The 16,489-nt window shown below is 42.3% G+C and overlaps 1 protein-coding gene across 14 annotated transcripts in view; it reads right to left on the bottom strand.

The window, feature by feature from the left end:
• Window positions 1-1,267: 1,267 nt before the first annotated feature.
• The window catches only part of ARVCF (ARVCF delta catenin family member), a 247,023-nt gene continuing 231,801 nt past the window's right edge, over window positions 1,268-16,489 (bottom strand). For 13 of the 14 annotated variants that reach the window (XM_033075443.2, XM_033075445.2, XM_033075442.1 and 10 more), the window contains 6 exons: window positions 16,105-16,216; window positions 15,458-15,548; window positions 14,365-14,418; window positions 9,813-9,904; window positions 7,818-7,931; window positions 1,268-6,442 (listed from right to left, as the gene is read on the bottom strand). In XM_033075443.2, the coding sequence (XP_032931334.1) occupies window positions 7,830-7,931; window positions 9,813-9,904; window positions 14,365-14,418; window positions 15,458-15,548; window positions 16,105-16,216 (451 nt within the window). In that variant the 3' untranslated portion in view covers window positions 1,268-6,442; window positions 7,818-7,829. The remainder of the gene's footprint in view (window positions 6,443-7,817; window positions 7,932-9,812; window positions 9,905-14,364; window positions 14,419-15,457; window positions 15,549-16,104; window positions 16,217-16,489) is intronic. The other variant, XM_033075450.2, reaches the window with a different exon arrangement.

Below are 16,489 nucleotides of genomic sequence, written 5' to 3'. Positions count from 1 at the left end.
ACCAGATTAACCTTTCACCTGCAGGATTCACTGCTTCCATTTGCCCAACCTGTGTGTGATAAGCTGGAAATGAAATCATTTTGACAGCTGTAAAATGTCAGTTGTAAAAACAACATATTTATTTTAGCTCAGTACCTTACCTACAGCATCTGCTATTCGTTGCCATATTAGTGCACCCACAAAGGGAAAATCAGATTCCTCCCTGCAGTGGAAGAGTGATGACACCAAGGAGCAGGATGCTAAGCCAGGAGCCCCACATCTTATCACTGCACTTGTGAAACTGGATCCTCCAGCTGCAAGAACAGATCCAGAGATGATTTTACGAAACACCTGGGGATGCACTTAAGACATCTGAAATAAGGAGGGAAGGTAAGCTGGCAATGACCTTCCAAGTGCTGTTTGCAAACATTTGCATGTAAATGAAACCTTAGAGTGCTGTGAATAGTACAATCAGGAATCCACATATGGCAAACTCTGTTACTGGCAATGATTCATCAACTTTTCACTCACAGAAAACCTGACCTCCATTTTCTAAGACCCTGCAGAACATTTTGTCGGTGTTTATCAGGTTTTGTCAGGCCTCATGAAGCCATGGTGGTGAATATGGTGTGTTCAGGCATGCTAGTCATTGATCTCACAAACACAGATGAGACAGTCCTCAAGAGAATGAGTATCTGTTGGTAGCTGGCTGTTTCTTTAAATACATGGGTGACTCTTCATTATCAGGATTTTCTTCCATTCCACAGTATCAAATGTAAATTACTGGCACATCTTCCAAGTACCAATTTCTCACATCAACCAAAACTCACACATTGCTACAATTTGTTTTTCTTACACATATTTCAGAAACATGCAATCTTTGTAAAGTTACATGGATTTTATGACTTAGTTGGGAAAGATTAATAACTTCCCAAACGGAAAAGCCATCAGCAGGTTCTGTGCTCACAGACATGCTGACCCTTGAGCAGTGGTGCAGATGTCTTTCCCACAGAAATACGCTTGTATATTAAAAAAGAAAAAAACACCCTGATCTACAGTCCAGGGTCGTGCTACAACTCAGCATATGGCCAATGAGTCAAAAATGTTCGGCTTTGCTCATTTATAGGATGTTTCAACTGCCCCTCGTTACCACTGACCTTCTGCTAACACAGAGCATTGACCTGAGCTAGGGGTTGAATAATTCCTTGCCACAGAAAACTGCTGCTGCAAAAGCCAAAGAATATTTGAGATACCTGATGTAACAAAAAGATAACCAATGGCACATGTATTCTTTCCAGGCATGGTTTATTGAAAACACACCAAATTGTTTATCCTACATACCTGGTTTCTAACAAGCATTCTACTCTGTCTGCATTATGGAAAGATCCTATCATAATAATAATAATACATTCTGTCACGGTAACATTTGTTCTATGAAAAGCATAATCCACCTTTTTTTCCTCTCCATACTTGTAAAATCAAACCATTCTAAGTGTTTCAGTTTATAGTACAGTGTAAATACAATGCAAAATCCCACCAGTCTAAACTACAGAGAGAATGTTGAGCAGTATTACAGAAAACACATTGTTGATTTTTTTTAAGTTCTCCTACCATGAAAATTTTTAAGCACATGATAGTACAAACACATTAGCTACTAATTACCAGTAAGCTTCTTAGTCTAGTTATTTTGTTTTTTCTGAACAGTAAGAACCAGATTGGCAGGCCTTGTAGTATCTGCACTATCTTCCTCCTCACCTTGGACTTCAAATCATCCTACCCTCACGTCAAACTTAAGACAGAAAACAAAGGCTCATAGTATCTTCCCCTTAAATGCACTAGATTAGTTACTGTATCAGTAAACCAGAGAATTTCTCTGTCAAAGATAAGGAAACACCAGATTTTAGGGGCATCATAACAAAGAAATTTTGCAAGAAACTACATCTATATAAACACCTTCAAAAACTCCATCCCAACAGCACAAACCTGCTGGCTGAAGGCATTGGCACACTGTAGGTTTCACTGAGCCAGCAGTCACTCAGCAGATGAGGCTACAAGCACTCATGTGCCCATTTGGCTTCTGAAGCTTTGCTTATTCGAGGGTTTGACACGTGCACCTCTCTCACAGGTAGCTGAGCCTTTGCTCAACCTTAAGGCAGGTAACAGAAGGTAACTCAGCACCTTCAGTCTCATGGAACTGCTCTAGGAGTGAAAACTGCTTTTCCTAGCACAAGACTTTCCTGCTAGAAAGCATTACTGAAACTGCTCCTCAGAGCTGGCACCAACTTAGGAAACTGCTGTAACACATGCCACCCCTGGCTTTCTTCATATGTCCCCGACAGCAAGTCAGTTCCTAGTTCCCAGGTCAGTCCCTTTTAGGACATCCTGCAACAGAGACCAGATTTGCTTCCCTTCTAGAAGCACATACAGAACCAGAAGGTCTGAGCATGTGAGAGCACATCTGGGACAGGCAGCAGTTATGCCAGAACAGAAGGACACTGAAGACTGGACCTATGGCTGCCCAAGCTGTTCCCTAAGGAGCATTTAAAGCTGACAACACACCTTGAGTTGCATTTGTGGCTATATTGCTACTTAAATCCACAACAGAACCAAAATGTCCTACAGCCTTGCCTGTTTGCTTTCTTCCTTGGATTCTGCAGACACCCTGACTGACCTGGGAAGCCTTAAAGCACAACTGCTTGCACACTCACTTGATGCTTCTCCAGGGGAGTTGGCACACAATGTTTTTTCAACTTGCCCAGCTCAGTGAAAATGCTTGGGAGATATGCAAGTCACCTTCCTGGGAAGAAGGTTCTAAGTAATCACATGCTGTCAGAAGTCTCCCTCTCCCCTGTGTTATCTCAGCCCTGACTGGGCCATCAAATTTCCTCCTCCTCTTTAGCAGGAGTCTTGCAATACCATCACTTTCTTCCACAACCATCCCTCCCACTACAATTTTTACAGGTAGAAATCTCTTCTACCCCAGCCCCTTGCAGGCAGATTCCCTCCTGTTTTCACACTGGAGTCAACAGGAAAAGAGGTCACATACCTGAGCCCTAAAAGCACTGCCTGCCTTTTAGCAGGAGACTCTAGACCCTACTGCCAGCATTAGTCACACACACTGCCGCTTTCCCTTCTTTACATACAGTCCCTGCTGCCAAATAAAACAATTATGGGTTCATCCACCCACATCCCAGAACAGCTCAAACAGCCACACACTTGTGCCAGCGAGGGGAGAGGTGAAGCCAGGGATGGGCACACATCCCACCAGTGAGCTTCTGGCCACAGACAAAAAGGACATTAAATCACCAGACCTGGTTCAATGTATCCTGCTTTGGACCTCAGTAGGTGGGCTGCAAATACAAGGTGACAGTCTCACATACAAGTCATGCCCCATTTGTTTTCTTTCCTCACCATCCAAACAACAGTTTGTTGAGAAGAAAAAACCCCACAGTAATGTTGAGGATGGGTTATTGCTACATACTTGGGAATTAGTTGTCAATGTAAGGCATGGGAAGGGTGGGGGTTTGATGTGTGATTCCCAGGGGAAGCCTTGGTCCATCAACTTGGTATCCAACTTCTTGACATACCATCCCCTGATTTTCTGCAGCAATAAAACATGTTGTCAGCTCACAACTCTGCTGGTTGCTGTAACACCCCCAGGAAAACAAGCAACAGTTTGCTACAATGACCTGGGCAGCCAGTGCCATCTAACCTGATAGAGACAGTTCAGGGTGCAGTGTAAATACCAGAACAACTTTTGGGGTCTGAATCTGCTTCTCAAATATCCTTAGTGTTTTTACCCCATTAATGACAGAGATCAAAGTAGACTCCAATCCAGATTCTGAGTGTCCCTGTAGTCCCACTAAGAGCCATGAGATATCTAGGATTGGAAGTCATGACCATAACTGGCCCCAGTCATTTCACTTGCCCCTTCCTGCAGTTTTCTCTGTTAACTTCTTGCTGGCTTTGAAATATCTGCACAATAACTAAACCACAAAGTCTTAGCAGAGACTCCTTTCAACAGTCAGGTCTTTATTTTAAGTGAACTTTTCTCAGACTCCTTTGGTAAATATATGGTTTGAAGTAGATCAGGGACAGACTGACAGCACGGCCCTTCTCTTACACTGTTCTAGTCAGCTACAAAGCAGGTTCCATTGCTAATTACTGAACGTTTCTAAAAAATCCTTTCATATACAAAAGAATACACCAAGTACATAACCAAAAGTGATATAAAACTCTTCTGTGTAGCTTGGTTAAAAGGGTCTCCGCGTATTGGCAGAACAAGTATGAAAAGAGCACCATTGATATAATATACAGTCAGACGATGTATCTGGTTTCATTGCCACACTTGGTCTACACAGAGAGACACTGCCCTGTCACAGATAGTCACAGGTGCCTCTCTTTGCTTCCCTTGATCCGCTGAGCATCTTTGGCCCAAAAGGACTCTCATGCAGGTGAAAAAACAAATCTTTACTATGTTGGTTTGCTCCAAGCAACTTCACCTTCCCCAGGATCCAGAAGTGACACCGCAACGTATGTGGAAGATGAGGGTCAAAAAGGGAGGGTGTGAAGCAGCACACACATCATCCAAATCACTGACAGCTTCTGGCATCAGTCTTTTTCCCTGAATCAACAAATGCTTCCCTCTCCTGCAAACTACTTTACATGGTTTTGTTAACCTATTCTCTGCACAACAATATATATATATAGATATATAGACTTTTTATTTATTTATATATATGTATTCATGTCAAATTTTTAATATACTCAAGAAGATACAAAGCTCTTGGTACTTGCTTTTTTTAAAGTTTTAAAGAATTTTTTTACAAAAAATGTAACGGTTACTATTACAGTAATATTTTGGGGGAGGTGAGATTGTTGGATACTTCCCCTTTTTAGTTACAAAAGGAACGGCAGGCACTGAAAACCGCAAATGATGTTTGCTAGACTCAAGAATGTGCTTTCCAGTCATACCGTTTTTAGGAGCTTGTTTAAAAATAAATGTGGCAATCAAAGAACAGTGGCAACCAAGTAAAAATCAGCAAAAGTCCTCTCATGCTGCTACTGAGACATTTGCTTCCTATTCTCATCTGCTGCCCTCCCTTGACCAATGCCTGGAGAAAATCAGTGATCTGAAATCATTCAGTCCTGGCATTTCCAGATACCACATTTACAGAGTATGTTCTCTTGAGGTAAACATTCCCCTAGAGAAGGCAGGCCTTGGCATCCTGGAGGAGAGCTGCTGCACACAGGTGATTTTCACGCCAAATGAAATATGCAATCTCAAAACAAAAGCAAAGGAACACAGAAACCATGACAATGATTTTAAAATGCCAAACCAGTTCCCTTTGTGGCATTTTTCTTCAGGGTCTATAGCCCAAAGCAAACATGGATCCAACACTGAAAATTTTACCATCAAATGTAAGTGACAGACCCATCTCAAATTTATAGCGTGTTCAAAATAAGTACATCCAACAAAAAAACTCCTATTTCTTCAATGTTTTAACAGCTACGGCAAATATCATCATCAATGCAACAACAATACATTTAACATGTAAAAGCTCCTTATTGCAATCTTTGAGAATGTGAAAATAAAAAGCCAGCCAACTCCATTTCCCAGCACAGATTTCTGAACCAGGGACACTGAAACCTTCCATAAACTTTTTTTCAATATGTGGAAATAAAAACAGAGACATTACAGAATTCAAAAGGCAGAAGTATTGTACACCAGATTATAATGATAATATAGCACTGTGATTGATATAGCTTACTCTAAAGCAGATTATACAGCTTGCATCAATTTTGTCATTCACTCTCCAGTTCATTTAACTAGCATTTAATAGTTTTGTTCTGCATTTTCTCCCTTCATTGAAATCCAATAAACATACTCAACATTCCTGCACTTTCTGTGGGAATAATAAAAAAACCTAAACATTTTTCAGAAAGCCTTCAAAAACGTTAAGAGTCACAGTTCAAAAGAAATCCCCCAAAACAAAAACCAAAACAATGAACCCCAAACCAGAAAAGTGCTATTCTCCTTATGGCTACACCTACGGTATCATTTCAAATATCCCGCAGTTCCTCTGGCTGTGAAGCTGCCGCATGACCTGCACTTCTGCAACTTGGCACCATCCACACCTAAGAGTCACCTAAGAACGCAGCCAGCTACATGGAAGCTTGGATTCTCTTTTCTTGCTTTTCTTCTTGCAGGAGTGGGAGGGAGGGAGGGGGAGGCGGTGGCTGTTTCTGGTGGGAATGTCAGGGAGTTAAGCAGCAGAGTGTCTCGCTGTAAGGCATCGTGCTCCGCTCGGCGATGGCACTCGGGTGGGTTCGCTCCCCACGCCCTCCTGGGACCTGCAGCCCTCCCAGTCTGAATGGCAGTGGTGACTGATGAGATCCTCTGGGTCCGATTCAATGTTTGTTTCTCCCCCTCAATTAAAAAAAATGTGGTTGGACTTTAGCCCTGCAAAATAAAGTCAGAGCTGATTAATACCAGTCATCAGCATGGCCTTGGTGATCTCCATCGCCTCGTGGGAGGAAGTGACTGGAAATGCCAACTATGCCAACACATGGGCTCCTTCAAGGGCATGTCTGGGAGAAAATGAGCACACTTCACTTTTTGGAAGTCAGGACCCCACATGTAGGGCTTCAGTGCTCAGAGCAGAGTGTGGGAGTGAAGCAGGCACCACAGGCACATTGATCCCAGCCCAGTGCCTGAGCCACCACGGCCGATCACACAGCGCTGAGCAGCCGTGGGAGGCCAGCGGTGCCAGCACCTGCTCTGTGACAGCACCTCACAGTGCTGAAAGCCTCCTCTGGGAAGGTGCAGAGGAACCAGGAACAGAAACAATCTGCTAACACCTTGCATTTCTACTAGACTGAAAGGAAGGAGGGGAAAGAATATCTAACGCCACCATCCAAAAACATTTAGGACTTTTCTCTCCCACTAATGTAAAAGGGATTTCCATGCAGAACTATGGGGGTCGATGGCAGCTCAGTTTGGAATTTGGGCCTTTAAAGTCTCTTGCCCACTCTTACGGGAAAGTTGCTCAGTGCCTTCATGACAGTCACTACAATTTTCCTTTAGTCATAGCCAGGGGCACACCACCTGCTGTTCCAAACATAGCATCCTCTGACAGAGTGCCAGAAGGTATCACCGAGGTAACTCGAGCAAGACAGCAGGACACAGATTAGCAGTGGCAGGAGCAAAGAAAGGCCAGTGACATTACTGAGGAACTTGGCACGTGGCAAAGGCAGACAACTAGAACACAACAGAAAGGCACCTTTCTTTAGTGACACACAATTAAAAAAAAAAAAAGAAAATGAAAAGTGGGAGTTGTGGGTCACTGTTTATTGTGTAACCAATACAATCTCTCCTTGCAAAGTAACTTGTGTATAGTCAGCAGCTTTCCTGCTGTAATTCGTGGGAACCTTAGGGGACATCCAAAAATAGTCAAGGATATGTTTTTTTCTTAAGTCTCAGACTAATCCTTATAATGAGCATTGAGGGAGAAAAATGGTTGGAAGCAGGAACACACTGCTCAAATTCATTCCCATGGCCTAACAGCAGAAATATTTCATATTTCAGCTGACAACTAATCATTCACAATATTAATTTTCTGCCTGGCTATTTGACAGGTTATTTTTAATCAAACAGTGGTGTTTGATTGCATTTCATTAAAGATACACTGAATAATATAAACACCACTTTTTTTCTTCCAAATGCACTTCCATGTATCTGTAAGTTAGCAGTTAGATTTGAAGAGATTCCACAGCTATACAGATCATGCACAAGAGAAAGTTATTCACTAGCCCCAATTACCATTAAAAGGACCTACCATGCATGCAAATTAGACCCAGGAGTCAACGGGCTGGGGTTTAATGTCACGGGCATCCACCAGATTCACCGAAGCCCTGTTACTCCTGTTAATGTTTTTCCTATTTGTGTCATTCTGCAGCACAGGGTGAGGAGTTAAAGCAAAACAGAGCGGATTAATCAAACAAAACCACCAAACAAGTCAGCTTAAAGTAGCACAAAGGAAAATTAGTGGTAGAGAAAGAAAAAAGACCAGCAAAGGCACAATACTGACAAAAGAATCTGCAACAGCCAAAAGACCACACTTCCCTGGATTCCCAGCCTCCCTTGACCTTGCACACAGCTCATGAGCCACAGCCCCCACAGCCACATTTCTGTTTGGCAGCACAAGGAAGAGCAGCAGCTGCTCAGCTCTGCCCAGGTGAGGGCAGGGCTGTGCACACCTTTGCTGTGTACAACAGCCTGGATTCAGGCTACCCCAGGTGCTCAGAACCAAGAGCAGCACAGGCTGTGTGTCACACACTGTTGAGGTGAAATGTTTTTTCCTCACTTTCTCATAAAAGCAAAGCAGCCACTTACTGAACTCTGGTTGTGCTTCACTTCAGTCATACACAATGGAGTTAGGGCTGCTTACTGTGATTTTGAGGGTTGCACTGGACCATTTTAATGATTTTTGAGTGGAAAAAATAACAAGTACTTGTTAATTTTCCTACCTTATCCTATTTTCCTTAAAAAGGCATTTTTTGCCAAGCTCCGACTGATCAACATTCTTATATAACGTACTGCATCCATTCCTGCTGCATCCTTGCAAAATGCACTGTGATGAGGGAACTAGGAAGTTTATTTGATTGATGCTGGCTCAAGCAGGAACATCTCTTGCCAGCTGGAGGAGGGGGACACATTGTAGGACATTAGTAATCAGCTTAAAAGAAGTCCAGGCAGATTGAAGCCACTCTCCAGGGTGTACCTTTTTGGAAAGGCAGAATGCAGGAGGAAATGCCTGACTAGGCAAGTTAAAACACGCAGGCTGGTGCAGTAGGACATCTCCCTAGTTTACCATCTATGGAAGTATTTTTCTCCAAATCCCATTTTTTAATTTCCCTTTTCAATGATGGTGGGTTTGCCTTTCCACTGACTGAAGTTTAACCATTTCCATTCAACATGAATCAGCTGAATTTTCTGGTATTATCAACAATATGCTGAAGATTAAGGACAGCCTTCTGCAGACTAGTGTCTCCTACCACTGACTCTTATTTCAATGAGTCCTCATTTTCCTTCTCAAAATTTCTCCCCCAGGGAAAAACCCAAGCTTGTTTTAAGGCCAGGGAGAAGTGGTAGTCACAGCATAAACAGACTTTTTACTCTGAAAAGGTACAGAAGTGCAACAGAAATTACATGGAGCCTACTGAGCCACATTTGCACACTGCCCATAATACAAAAAGCCTTGTAAAGTAAGAATTCTTTTTAATTAGAAAGAGAATTTGTATTTAGAAGGCACACACATAACTGTGCACATCTCTTCCTCGCTCTCCATCTCCCTGGCCCATGGCCATGATCCACCATCAGCACTGTAAGTGTTGCACAAATGAGTACTGTTCACCACACTGCTGGACATGGACACACAAGATCACACCTGTTTCTCATGGGGAAGACAATAAAGCAGCATGACAATCTGAAGAGACTTGTCAGAACAAAGTCTGAGCACAGTTACACAGCTCAGGGCCAGGGAATGCTGCCTGGACAAGGGCAACAGAACAAACACTTTCTATTTTTACAACCTCATCCATTTACAAGAGTACAGCAACTACCTGCATTTGCTCCTGCACTGGAAAGCAACATTTTGGTTTTATTTCTAGTTAGCCAAGTGCTAAATTACAAAATAATACCTTTATGTGAACTTAAAAAAAGGCCCTTTACAGCCCCCTGGTGAGTGACTAGCCTGTGTTTCTGGCTGAGGACACTGGATTCCCTGCTTCCCAAGGCACTAACTAGCACTCAGCAGTAAGAGGGAGCTCACTTTCAAAGGCTCCTTCTCGGAGGCATCTCCTGTGTTATCACTGCTCTTGTACTTGCGCTCCTTGTCCCGGTGGTCGATGGTGGAATATCCATCTGAGGACAAAACACAACAGTCAGGGATGAAGCACAAACAAGAGCTGAAACAGAGCTGATGCAAGCAGAATTCTTCAGCAAAGGAAAACAAACCAAACAACCCAAAGATGCCGGCAGCCTGCATCTCACGTGCTCCAGCTCTGAAATTTCATTTTTACCAGCTAAAAACAAACAGAGAAAGCCTTCTTTTTATAGCACTGCCAGATGCTGGCAGTCATTAGCAAGCAGAACTGTTTTCATCACAGCCTGCTGCACTTTCTAGTGTGCCCAAGGAAAGCAGCAAGTTGTCATCTCATACCCTATGGCTAATGAGCTCCAAATTCAGCCCAAATCCTGCGCTCCTTGCTTAGCAGTCTGATTAATTGGCTGTGTTCATTCTCTGAATGCTCTGCAGCCTGTTCCCACTTTTCCTGAGCCTGACTACTAGCAGGACATGACAATAATTTGGAAGAGTCCCCATCAGAGCACTGAGAAAAAGGGCCTGTCGAGTTGGAAGAAATCTCAATGCGAACCTGCTGTGCTTGGGCTGTCTTTCATTATGAAGCAGCACCTGTTGGTGCATTTCTCCTGACAACTGAGGAAGAGCATGAAAGCGTGATGAACACAAGGAAGAAAACTGTGAGAAGATTTTATAAAGAAATGGCTGTAATTATTTCAGAGCCTTTGCTTTGAATCATTGTCAGACAACGCAAAACTTAATTTATTTTCATGATGCATCGAATTTCCCTCATTATCAGTGACAAATAGATCCTTGCCTGCACTGCTTTGAAAGCATTGTAATCTGGAGTAAATTACACCCAAATTTATACCTCCTTGTAGGCTTTTGTTTTCCCCTATGTAATTGAGGGATCATTAATGTTTTCTCGTCTTGACAAACTCTGTTTTTAGAATACTACAAGAAGTTTTAGATAAACTATCAAAATGCCCATCTCTCAGTTTATTACTTGCCTGTAACAGGCCATTAAGGAAAAGTGAGTGATGTATTTGTGGGCTTCTCATGGCACTGTTTGCCCACATGACAACTGCACATAGAACAGGCCAGATTGCCTCAAACCCAAGTGCACACAGACCTGCAAACAAGCACCTGAGGCAGGATGTATTTCTGACATCAAGGGCAGTAAGAGATGATTTAACCACGCTGACCAAAAATAGCTAAAGAATTCTGGAGTTATACATGCAGTTCACAGATCATAAAGCATGGTTTGCTACACAGCATTTAACAATTACTTGTTGACAATCAAGATGCCTGACATTTTAAGCTATTTTAGAAGAAAACCAGCTGCACCCAGCTACCCAGCCAGCACTTACGAGAATGCACAACTCATAATTCTCTTTCAAATGACAGGCATGAACACTGCTAGTAGGCTATGTCCTTATCTACAGATTCATCATTTATTTAGGACAAAATACTTCACAAAAGTATGTATTAAGTGATGGAAAAACAGAAAATCAAACTTGCAGCAACTGGGTGGTAGTTTTTTATCATCTCATGGTAACTGTACTCACAAGGATGTAATGGATCACTTTGCATTTTTGTAGTGCCATCATCATGGGTGATCCACAAACACTTCTAAAAGGAATTGCCAAGAGACAATGGAAACCTTTAAACTACCCCCAGAAAGCAACAGCCACTAAGTGAAGGATGGCAGCTGTGATACTTCCCAGGAAGCAAGGTCATTAGTAGACTGTAATCACAAAAAATAAAAAAGCAAAACAGATCTTTAAAACTATGAAAAAATTAAAATCCCCGTACCTAGCCAGGACACACCAGAAAGAGGAAAAATCCCACTTCTGCAGTAGTTCGACAACAAAGAACACTCAAGAACTTTGTTCTCTGTATCTGAATTCCAGCCCAGTTTGCATTTCAGCCTGTGGGCCCCTGGCCTGCACACAGACTAGCACCAATGGGTCACATGTCCAAAACTACAATGTGCTATGCCTCTGCCAAGGTAAGCAGCAGCAGAGATAGGAAGTTCATGATTTGATCTAATGAAACGAGAAATATCTTGAAAGAGGCTGCATCAGAGAAGCAATACCTCACTGCCCTGACAACCAGGGCTCTGCAAGGAAGTTAGAAATACTGCTTCTCCCATGTTTCAGATTCACTCAAAGAAGCAATCAGAATTAATTGCATATCTTGCTGCTCCAAGGTATAAGTACATTACTTTGACTTAATACAATCCCTTGTACAGACAAAAGTTACATTGGTCAATAGAGGAATGTCCCATCCTTGGCTGGGTTACTTCTCTCTCTCAGTTTCCTGCTTGTTGTTGTCTCCATTGCTTCTCTTATCTCCCACTCACAGCAACATTTCTATGTCATCACAAATTACAGGACCAAATATATGCCTGCCACTGCCAGTCCATCTGAGCCCTCACATAGCTCTCAACTTAGAAAAGATCAAATCTCTAGACCCATCAAAGAGGAGAAAGAAGAGAAAGGGAAAGTCATGCCTGAAGATGGCTTTGGAGAACAGTGTCATCTGAACTCTGTGTCTCTGGTCTCAACAATTTAACCTCCCAAGTGCTCCTGAGTGACTGCAGTTAACTGAGGCACACACAGAGTTCTGGAGGCCTTAGCACAGACTGGAGATCACAGTTATGCTGCCCTGGGGCAAGGCCCCAGGCACAGGGTGACAGTGACCCTGACAGACCTGAGCATCCCATCCTAACACAGGATTTCTTCTATCTCCCAGCACATCCACAAGCCTACCCAGGCTGTTCCACTGCCCCAGACAGCAGGGATCTCACTGGTCTAGTACTGCCAGCTGATGGGGAACGGTCCCTTCTGCCTCCCTAACCACTGACAGCAAAGTGATTTCCTCTGTTGACAAGGATGACCCTCACAGCATTAGCAAAGATGAGACAGCACCAGCAATTTGCTTTTTGTGATCTTGAAGCAGAGTCAATGTGGGTTAACAGGTAAGGCCCAGGCACCAGGACAGCCTGAACACTGGTGAGAAGAGCCCACAGAGGACAGGCAGGCAGGTGGGGATGTTCTGGAACCATCAGTCCTGTATGTACTCTGCAGGGGATGCACATTGGCCTGGAAGGACCAGTTCATTACAGAGCGGAAAAAGAACCAAAGCTCCAGAACACAACAGTCCACAATTAAGTTAATTCCAGACAATATAGTCTAGAGCAGTCTTCTCATGTTAGTGTATGTCCATAAGACAAAAAACATGCAGCATTTGGAAGAGCCTGGACAAAAGAGATTACATGTTGTTATTCCAGTTCCCTGGAATTAAGGATAGTAAACTGGATAAATTAAGTTAGTCTCTTTTCAGCTGACCTCTGAAATAGCATAAAGTTATAGTCATATTGGAAGTAAAAGGCACTCAAGAGCTGGGATCAGGAAAACTTGACAGATTTCATCTTCTAAAGGTTATAAAGACTGGAAAACAGCATGGCCCAGAGAATCTGCCTGATGCTGTACATATGCTGTAGATTTGCATTTTGTTTTGTACTCAGGGCTGTACCAATAACTCCTGAGAGCATAAGGCAGCGATTAATACTGAGACTATAAACAATCAGTACTGCCCATTCTGCAGCACCTGCCAGCACACAGCTATTCCTGCCAGGTAATCCTCTCTGAAGACATTTTCTTCCATTGTGAGAACAAATGTTTCAGTGTTCCCTAAGGCAAAATACATATGGACAGCTGATTCATGGCAGGTGGCATCTCGTTTTTCCAAGAATACAAAAGGTAATGTATACCTGTTATTTTACTTGCTGAACATGCTTGGCTTTTTCTTGGCTCTAACTTGCTACTTTTTTTATTCAGCCACAATCACTAATAGCAGTGTATCAAGCTGTTTGATCTGGAGGCATTCATATAGGTGCATTTAAATAAAAACAGCATCAACTAGAAGTAAAGCAAATTGTCATGAGACCACACAGCATCTTTATCTACCTTGGTAAAGAAAAAAAAAACCCTGGAAGTTGAACACTACAGAACTTATCAATCTCAAAGCACATCACTGACAGTCAGTGGCTGTTCTCAGTCTACAGGAGAAGTCAGGCTCGTTTAGATGCAGGTAAATGGAAATGAATTTCACACGCACTAACCTAGTTTTGGTTTTACCTACAAAAACAAAGGTAAAACAGATTTAAACACAAGCAATACATTGAAGTAAATTTTCAACTCTTTTCTTTTTTTTTTTTTTCTGCTTCTGAATCCCAGAGACTTCCAGATCTGTAATAGGAATGCAGCTGCCTCAGGGACCAAAGAGCAGAATGAAAGCTGGGTCAGAGTACCTCCAATATATGCATAAAATAGTGGAGAAATTGGTGTGCAAAAAAAAAGACAACAACCTATGTTTTGTGAGGTAATGTTTTGTTTTTAAATGTCAGCTTTATCCATCTGAAATAATATCTCCTAGAGAAATAGCTGAACTTTCCTGTGAGTGACAGCGTGCTCTATTGGAACAGACAGAGAGTTTGATCTATGACTGAATTTACCTGGGCCAAGTTCATCCATAGGTATCATATCACGACTCCCAGACTTCTCATTATCTAGAAAACAGAAGCATTGCAACAACCTGAGGTACATTTGCTTCTCTCAAAACCTGGTAGTTTTTGAATTAGTCACAAGGAGAGGTCCATAAAGTACTGAATATAGAGATTACTGTTAAAAAAATTCCCCATCTATTCAACTGTTATCTGTTCAAAAAGGGAATTCTGAATCAAATTCTCCAGAGAGCACATGTAATCCATGTATTTTCTGCTTTGGCACTGTAATACAGGGCTTTCTCTTTCCAACAGACATCACAGCCCTGCTATGGACTACCTACTGTGATTAACAAACTTTTCTTTGGTCTCTCCAGAATAAAAGAGAAAGAAAATAAGTAAGGGTGCAGCTTCTCATGGCACACAAGCCAATCCAGCAGCCTGCTGAGCCAACAGAAAACTAATCCACAAAGAAAACAAGTTTCTTGTCACATCAGCAAGCTGATCCAAATCATCCTCTGTCTGCATAATATGCCAGGTTTGATTAAAGACAGAGAAGGTGGAAACAGGCAGGGCAGTGTGGGGCTGTTGTTTCTGCAGTAACCTGCAATTAAACCAGAGAAAGTGCACCAGGCAAATCCTACTCTTAGCAACCAGAGCCACAACAATCATGGTGAAATCAAAGCTGGTGCTACACTGGTGTTGGTGTGGCTGTGCCTCACAAAAAAGCAGAGACAGGATTAGATGGAGCTTGAATAAACTCATCTCCAATTAAAAATCCCTGCATGGCAGATGAAGAGGCTGTGCCAAGATGGGCACATTTATTTAAAAAAGGGAGAGACTCCAATACAGAGTAGGGGTAAGGTCAACCCCACTGCAGCAAGATTTAACTGGTAACACTGCATCCAAGTTGAGAAAACATTATCAGTAGTGTACATTTTGTAAGGAAGAAAAATTCTATCCATCTCCAATTATTTTGACACTGTGGGGTAAAAATAAATCACACAGGAATAATGCATTTTTATCCCCTTGTGCTGTAACAGTCACAGCAAATCCAGAAAACCAGTAAAGCTCTATATGGTAAGTGATAAATAGCAGAACCGACCTTGACTTTTATCCACCAGAGGCAAAGTGCTGTCATCATAGCCAGATCTGCCAGCAGTACCTTTGGAGCCCTTTGGAGCTGCAGAAACAGACTGCAAGACAAAAATCCACAAACACCAAATTGCTACTCATGGAAACTGAACCACAAAAATGAACCAACAGCACAGAGAGAGATTATGGAATGCTCTTAAGCCCCCCTTCTGTTGATAATATGGAGCTGGAGTATTTTTTATTTTCCCATGGATTTGATGGAGGAGTTTTCTCCCTGTTTTCTCAATGACAGCACTTTTGCCCTGTAAAAGGAGCAAAACCCTTCCACAAGAAAAGGTGAGGCGGCTGCAGGTCAAGCAGAGGTGGCTGCCCTAGGCTGCTGTACAGAACATTTCAAATGAGACACAACTCTAGTAGTACATCAGGGCATTTGGGCTGTTAGAGGATGGAAAACTCTCCAAACCTAAAGAGCTACATTCCACAGACCACAGCAAAGCACAGCCAGCAACTCTGTGCAGGATGGTGTGACTGAGTGGGGTACAACCCACTGTGCTCTCATCTGGAAGAAGTGAAAACAAAGATCTACAGACTGTAAGATTAGCCTAAGTAAGGACATCTCCACTAAGGCATTTTCCAGAACTAATTTAAGATCTTTACCTGAAAGTGTGACTTGTTCCATCCATCCTTCTGAAGGGCATTTCGTAGCTCTTTATAGCTCCAGATCATCTGAAGAATGTGAGATGCTGCTTTTGTTTCTCTGGGAGACTGGCTGATTTGCAAGATAAAATTACAGTTTAAGTATCAAGCAATGTCCAGCTGTTTGTATGTTAATACCTAATACTCCACACAGCTATTATTTGAACCTGTAAGTAATGGGATATATGTTAAATAATTCAATGACATCTTCATATCTATAGGTATTTGCTGACAAAACCAGAAAATTAAAAATGTTATGAATTTTGCACATTTCTGTGTTTTCACATGCTGGACAAGCACTGAAGCCATGGTGATTCTTTTGTCTAGTAGCTGTCATTAAGAAAGG

This window comes from Catharus ustulatus, chromosome 18 (assembly GCF_009819885.2).
Source record: "Catharus ustulatus isolate bCatUst1 chromosome 18, bCatUst1.pri.v2, whole genome shotgun sequence".
NCBI classification, from domain to species: Eukaryota; Metazoa; Chordata; class Aves; order Passeriformes; family Turdidae; genus Catharus; species Catharus ustulatus.
Note: the sequence above shows the minus strand (reverse complement) of the source record. Positions and strands in the feature narration are given on the sequence as shown.